This window comes from Helianthus annuus, chromosome 15 (genome assembly GCF_002127325.2).
Source record: "Helianthus annuus cultivar XRQ/B chromosome 15, HanXRQr2.0-SUNRISE, whole genome shotgun sequence".
NCBI lineage: Eukaryota > Viridiplantae > Streptophyta > Magnoliopsida > Asterales > Asteraceae > Helianthus > Helianthus annuus.
The window spans coordinates 156,253,259-156,260,827 of NC_035447.2; the positions used below are offsets into that span (position 1 = coordinate 156,253,259).

Genomic DNA, 7,569 nt, shown 5'->3' on the forward strand with positions numbered 1-7,569 from the left:
CTAAATCCCATGTGAAAAAATAAGGGGTTATGTTAATACTTTCCGGGAGGCAAACAAACACTAAAAACTACCTGAAACTAGCTATAGATAACAAAATCAGCATAATTCAGCAAAAAAATCAGCATTCACTAGTTCAAGTAATATTCAGAAATAATGTTTGAATGCCAAGAATAACTTAAAAAGTATCGGAAACATTATCAAGACACAAAAGTGCACATGCTATACAAGTTATAAATATTGATCTTTTAGTGATCCGATGACGAAACAAACACCCGATTACTATCTTGACACAAAAATACAAACTAGTTAGTGTTGATTAGCAATATTAAGCTAGTAAAACTCACCATATATCATGCATTACAACTAAAGCCCCTAAACATATAACAACCCCTAACTTAGAAATACTTATTTTCACATTTGAACACTTAACAATTTTTAACCAAACTAGACACCCCCCCCCCCCAATTGTGACCGTCCCCAAGGGGACCCACCACCCTAATTCTTGTTGACTAATCTTCTTGTTGGTAAAAGATGCTCCCTAATGATCCTTTGGTTAAATTGATGGAGGGAAAGTATGATCCAAGAGGTTAAACTCCTTATCTACATCACCATCATCTTCATTTTCAACAATTAGAGTACCGTAATCTAGTTAGAGAGATCGAGAGGTGATCTGACATTAACCGGTGAGTTTATATACTTTTCTTGACCCTAGATCGCGGCATGTTTGGAGAATGATCTGCCAGCCAGTTTAGGTCTTGTTTAGTGAACCTTAAGATCACGGTAGCCAAAACTTAGTTATTCCATTCCGAGAACCGTAAGTAAGTTGACATGCATCTTGTCTAGGTAGCTACTTTTCCATCATCTGACTGCATCCAAATCTGCTATTTGTGTTATGTTTCCGTATCTGCTTGTTTATTTGTTTTCTTAGTTGATAAAATCTGAAAATCCATCCAGATTCACTAGACTAGGACTAGACAAAAGTTTAGTATCGAGAGTCATGCCATTGTGTCCACGGATTGATACCCAGTCTTACCGACTCGACTGCATAATGACCGGTGCACCTGCCGATTGTGTGTTATTGAGCTAGTTTGACCTTTTAAACTGGTGTTTTTAAAGTATAATTAACATTTTACACATCACTGTTGTATTTAACGACGACAAAACCCACAAAAAAACGAAACCAACACAACAATAAGAATCTACCTAGAAACCACGAAGAGACAAATGATCAGACCAACTCCGACAATCGTTGACGGCGGAAGGAAATCAAGCCATCAAGGTGGTGATCTTTAGTCGGTGGTTTAGAAAAAGAAGCTGAAAGCTTCAAAGTGAAGCCAAAACCCACAAAAACCCAGCATTAAATACCCACAAAAGATGAAAGCTTCAAAGTGAAGCCAAAACCTAGAAAAACCCAGCATTAAATACCCACAAAAGGAAAAAATTTTGCAAAGCCAGATTTACAAACATAAGATGCAGAATAAACCAATAATGCATAACACAAGAATGTTGCAAGTTGATAATATATGAATTTGTATTAATACGAATTCATGTTGTTGTAATTCATCTAAATTACTTTTATAAAGTACACAACAAATTTAATTTTTAAACAATTTTGTTTTTGCATAATATAAGAAAAAAAAATAAACATTTTTCTAACCGGGAATTGATGTCGTGATCTAATACCCGGTTTCATCGATTCCATTTATTTTACCTTTAGGCTCGAACTGCTTTGGCCCAAACCGGTTCGGGTTGTAAACCAAATTTAGGGTTAAAAACTCCAACCCACTCAAACAAATTTGGATCAGCTTCAAAACTGGTTTGGCCTTAAAAAATGGTTTGATTGGTTCGGGTGAAACCAGTTTGACACAAAAAACACAAACCTGTACCAAACTGCTAGATCAGGACCAGGCCCAAACCCGATTTTTTGCTACCAAATCAGGCTTTAAACGGTTCATCGGGCGTAAACCGTTTTTTTTTTTATTAACACACTGTACATATTCAAAAACTTTCCAGCATGTTAAACTTATCTATTTCAAATATGAAAGATGAATAAATCAAAGGACTTTAGATCATGAACCTAATCATTCATTCAAAACTTGCACCTGTGGCTCGCCACATATATAATGATCTTAACATATTGTTCTCTTTTCACTTGTTTTCTGCACATACACAACCTAACCTAGAATACAAATCCAACTACATTTCATATCCTTCATTGTGCAATTCTTTGCACCTCATTTTGTTCATCAAATGTTTCAATTAAAAGTGGAGGTGCATAATGTGCAGTCCCTTGGTGTTCCTCTGCATCCTGGCAATACGAAAGTATGATCGTATCGATCGACATTTCCACTACTGCAAAGAAAAGAGTAGCCACCACATACCCGAGACCCCAACACGCCTGCAACATCCAATAACAAAATCCCGTTAGTATCGATCGTTTTGTTCAAAGATTCAATTTTGACCCAAACCCATGTTACGTACCAGCACAGGAAATAATGGGGATGTGATCTTGTTGTGGGATGATTTGTATTTATGAGTATCCAACATAAGAAATGCAAAAAGTGCACTTGCAAGACTCACACACAGCTTTCCAAGATAGAGTATAACGTCCCCAATTACGTTTACTCTGCCTATACGGAGAATATTACTAATTATCAAATCAGTTGCCATTTCAGAAGCTCTAAAGAACCCTTTTCCCGTTATAGCAATCTGCAAAAAAAAAAAAAAAAGTATATATATCAAAACATGTGAAAACCGTAGAGTTAACGTCCCCGATTTGGGTTGTGTTTTATCTCAGACGGGTCATATCAATAAATTCAGATAAAATAAAACCGAGTCAAATGGGTCAAACAAGTTAGGTCAAATACGTACCTCCTGAAAGTGAATAATATTGGTTTTCTTATAGTAATCAATTCGTCACTTATTAATAAAAAAGAAATTATGGTCAACAAAAAGATAAAAGATTATGATTGTTGTCTACAAAAAAAATAAAAGAGATTGGGTCTTTACTAACCATAATGTATGCATTGCGGTTTACGGATTTTATGGTCAACTCAATGCAGTTTATGCAAAACCGAGAAGTATGAAACATCATCCGTTTAATCCAGCTTTCCGGCATGATGTCAGCACCCTTTAGTCTCCGGCGTATGGCCTCAAGTATGAACCTAGTTGACTCAACAAACGATACAATCAAGGAGCCGATCGCCACCGACCCTAGGCTATATCGCATGAGTAGCTTCATCGAGGAAAACACCGGAAGAAACGGAATCTTTGCCTAAATCAAATAAAGATTTATAATTAGACAAAATATAATGCAAAAACTAAAAAAAAAATAACTGAGTATCTGTAATCGGCTAAAAGGCTAACCGAAGATTCCCCGCGAGCCCAATAGTATGAAGCTACGGAACCAGCAATCACAGTTGACGAACATGCTATGATAAACTGAGTAGCCCAATAGCACCCAAACAAGTGGAATAGAATTGAAGCTGCGATATGCGGCGTGTAGTGGATACTATAGCCACAACAATCATCACAACTGACCCGTTTGGCTTTAAGATCATAAGCACAACAATTTGTGTTGCAATCATTGCGGACTATTTGACCCGAACTAAAAAGATTAAGCGCAGCCGATAGCCAAAACATATAGAAAATTGCGAGGATTGCGTACGGTATAACCGGGAAAATTATTAGAGCATGAACCTCGCCAATAACCTTTGCAGCAACCTGCAGTTATTATTTCACACATATTGATGTCATAATTAGTGGGATAATAAATTATAAGTTATGAACTTATGAGTATACTTGCCTTGAGTACTGAGGTTGCCATAAGAATCCGTCTAACAATTGCTATAGATGATAGAACCGCAACAATCATAACACAAGTCATGAGAAAAGCAGCTGCACGGATATGATGTTGCTCCTGAATAAAATAAAATAAAATAAAGTAGTAAATAATTAAATGTCTAGCAAGTTAGCAACGCGTTTTTGTGAGTAAATGAATTAAAAAAAAAAAATTGATAAATGTAAGAATTTACCCTTGCAGAAACATGATAGTATGGATCATGTTCGCCGATGATGGGTGAGATAGCATCGTTTCCTATCCATCCAGCTAAAAAACACAACATAAGAGAAAATGTCGTAACATTACATCAAAGGACTCGCATGTCCAAAGTTACAAGATTGATTAATACAGTCATCTATTAGATCTTTATCATACCTTTCATGTAGTAGAACATCGTGACTGATATTATGAGGCCATTAAACAGAAATACAGTAACCCATGGCATTGCAGTTACAAAATGTCGAATCATTAAAAGCCACATCATTGACAAAAGTAGAGGTAAGAGTCCTCCACACACAATCAACACGGGCCATGATTTTCCAACATCCGCAACATATCTCTGAAATGAAATCAATTACCAATAGTTAATATCAGTCTTGAATATATTAAGTCCTAGGGTGGGATTTTGGATCCAGTTACTTAAGAATGGGTCAATTTGGGTTGTCGTATCTCAAACGGGTCAAATCAAAAACTTTGGCTAAAAGGAATGTGTTTTGACGGTTTGAAAGTCACCCAAAGCCTATTTTCAGTGTAGTACAAACTTGGGTAGTGTTTTTACTCAAACAGGCCGAATAAAAAAGATAATTAAAAGGGGAACAAGTCATACGGGTTAGCCGGACCTTAAGTCGCCCAAAGTCTAGTTTCAATAAAGTGCAAAAACAGATTTCAAGTTTATACTTAAGGTGGTAATTCCGACATAATGTCTTACAAATATGTGTCAAGTAAAAAAACTACCTGAAGGGGAACAGGTCGAATGGGTCAACTATTAACTATTAGCTACATGATCTTAAATGGCATATATGATAACTATTAGCTGCATGATCTTAAATGGCATATATAATAGTTTTTTAAATTTTATATGTGGAATCTTATTTATTTTCAAAGCATAACATATTTTTTTTTTTATTTTTTTTCTCTATGTGCGCTTTTCTTAAAAAAGCCCACGCTTTTTTTGCGCCTTGCGCCTAGGCTCCGGGCGAGGCCGAGGCGCCTCGCTTGCGCCTTGCGTCTTTGACAACATAGGTCGAGTATACCTTCAATACTGAAGATCGTGTGTTGATGGAGTTGTGAATAGATTTATCTATGACCATGTCATCATTGATGATTACCCCATTCAACTGCTTCCAATGTGTTAACGACACATTTGATGGACGATCAATAAATTGGCAAGTCCAATAAACTACATTACAAATAAAACAAATTACAACATTTAACAAATCAATAATCGAATAAAAAAAATAAAGAATGATTGTACACAAATTCACTAATAACATACCATTTACGCTTGGAAAAATGACAGGGTAACAAGGACCTTGAAGTTGAAGAGAAGAGTTCCGTAACTCAGGAGTAAGGTCAGCATAATAATCATAATTCATATCAATCCAATCATCTAACGAAATACGAATATCTCCTTCAGGATAATCACAAACCCAATTCAAAGAATCTTCCGATGGTATCGGGCAATCCAATAAACATATGGTTCGCGCATTAGACAGTTTTACTCCACTGTTTTTTAATCCACTTTGATAAACTTGATTAGGATTAACATAGTATTTCAGTTCCAATTCGCCAAGGTTAAAATCTTTGTGTTTGCCTCCACATACATTTCCTTTATAATCCAACCCAAAGTTGAGCCTATATAAAAGATTAGCACATGATCCAAATTATAACATTAGCATTTATATTTATAAATAGTACTATATTTCCATGAAATTGAAACCCTAATCATTAAAAATGTAGCTAATTGTTCCCCAAATTATAACATCTCAAGAATTATGCAACTATCATGAATAATTTGTCAAAAATCATATATTCTTTATAGGTCAATCCCCAAAAGTAGTTCCACATCCAAGAATCAAACATCCAATATAAAGGCAAAAAATATACAGAAAAAAAAAATAGTAAATGAATTTAATTAAAAAAATCAAATCTTGACAGCCATTAAAGCAAGAAATCTTGAAAACCCTCAAGAATAATTTATAATTAAATTCTTATAAATAAAACTTGACAACACCTATGCAGAATTTAAAAAAGCATGAAACTTTATTGGGTTTTTTTTTATCTTTTTTATTTTACCTTAATGGGTTTCCTTGGTTGAAGCCAAAGCTAGAGTTAACAATCATGGCAACCCAGAAAGCTATGAAAAAAACAAGAAACACAACATCTCTGCATTTCCTGTTGTATTTTATGATCCCATTTGCACCACCATTTCCATCACTTGATGGGTATTTCCCATTTGATCCACTCATGTGTATGCTTGCTTGCTGAAGTTTTTAGAGAGAGAAAGGGGGTTTTGTGATGAGGGAGAAAGAGGGAAACCAGTGAGACAGTGAAAATGAAAGCAAGAAAAAAAGTGGGAAGGGGGGTCACAAAGAAGATTTGGAAATATCATAGAGTAAACTTTTATTTTGCTTTATCTGGTTTGGTCGTTTTAACGGTTTTACCCCAATAATTTAAAAATGGATATTTTGCTTCCTGATGTTTTGGTTTTGTCACCAGTTTGCTCCACAGCTCTAACTTCATCCAAAAGATTCGTTAACTAAAAGGGTATTTTGGTAGTTTAATAAATAAAAATAAGGGTATTTGAGTCTTTTCACCTAAATAAACATTTTACTTTTTTATTTCAAGTAAACATAAACAAAATATCAATCTTATTTATATTAGAACTTCTCTCTCTCACACATACACAAACAAACGCCCACACCCAAAACCACCAGCTACCGTCGTCACCTGCCACCGCATTAGCCACCACCCACCTGAATACCTTAGAACCACCATAAAATGTAAACACCAGCCACCCCCAACCATGACCATCACACCACCAACTACCACCAACCACCGTCGTACCCCACCACCACCACAACATCTTCCCTAACCTAAACCCCTAACCCCCTCCATCTTCCCTAACCTAAACCCCCAACCCCCTACCGCTGTCTGAACCCTAAATCACCACCAGCCGCCACCAGCCATGACCACCACAACTCTTAACCCTAATTGCATGTATAGCCACCACAAATCTGTATAGATCATATCTAAATTCGAACATAAATGGAGAGATCTTATCTAAAATCAAACAGAGAGATGGAGAGATATGTGTAAATCACAACCCTCAACCGTCGTTGGTTAGAGTCGTTGTTGGCAAGATGACGGTGAGTGGTGGTAAAGGTTGGTTGTGGTTGTCTGCTACATGCGATGATGGGTGGGCGGCGGTTGTGGTTGTTGGTTTAAGGTGTATGAAGATGGTGGGTTCCGATTTGGGATTGGGTTCGTTTGTATTTCGATTTGGGGTTGGGTACTGATTTGGGTTGGATACTGATTTGGGATTCGGGGTGTTGTTTTTGTTTGCCGATGTGTAGGGGTGGGTTCAGATGGCCGATTATTTGTGGTGGTGGCCGGCAGGTGGTGGATAGCTGGTAGCGGTGGTGGTGGTCAGCAGGTGGTAGTTGCAGGTGGTGAGGTGGTGCTTGGTAGTGGAGTCAAGGGCGTACCCACCCCAAGCCGAGGGTGGG

At 36.8% G+C, this 7,569-nt stretch overlaps 1 protein-coding gene across 1 annotated transcript; it reads right to left on the reverse strand.

The window, feature by feature from the left end:
* Positions 1 to 2,117: 2,117 nt before the first annotated feature.
* Positions 2,118 to 6,416, reverse strand: LOC110912857 (choline transporter protein 1). Its single transcript, XM_022157676.2, has 10 exons — positions 6,137 to 6,416; positions 5,337 to 5,695; positions 5,095 to 5,240; positions 4,217 to 4,400; positions 4,035 to 4,108; positions 3,806 to 3,919; positions 3,367 to 3,723; positions 3,014 to 3,274; positions 2,482 to 2,709; positions 2,118 to 2,398 (listed from the first exon to the last, which is right to left on the reverse strand). Exons 1-10 carry the CDS (start codon positions 6,307 to 6,309, stop codon positions 2,213 to 2,215), a joined length of 2,082 nt encoding a protein of 693 aa, XP_022013368.1. The 5' UTR covers positions 6,310 to 6,416; the 3' UTR covers positions 2,118 to 2,212.
* Positions 6,417 to 7,569: the final 1,153 nt, after the last annotated feature.

Bases quoted from the DNA above. Each gene is read 5' to 3' on its own strand.
- LOC110912857 (XM_022157676.2), bottom strand. From the start codon at position 6,309: ATGAGTGGATCAAATGGGAAATACCCATCAAGTGATGGAAATGGTGGT. The intron at 5,696-6,136 runs GTAAAATAAAAA...TCTTTTATATAG, and splicing joins AACCAAGGAAACCCATTAAG to GCTCAACTTTGGGTTGGATT. The intron at 2,710-3,013 runs GTTAGTAAAGAC...TTTTTTTTGCAG, and splicing joins ACCGCAATGCATACATTATG to ATTGCTATAACGGGAAAAGG.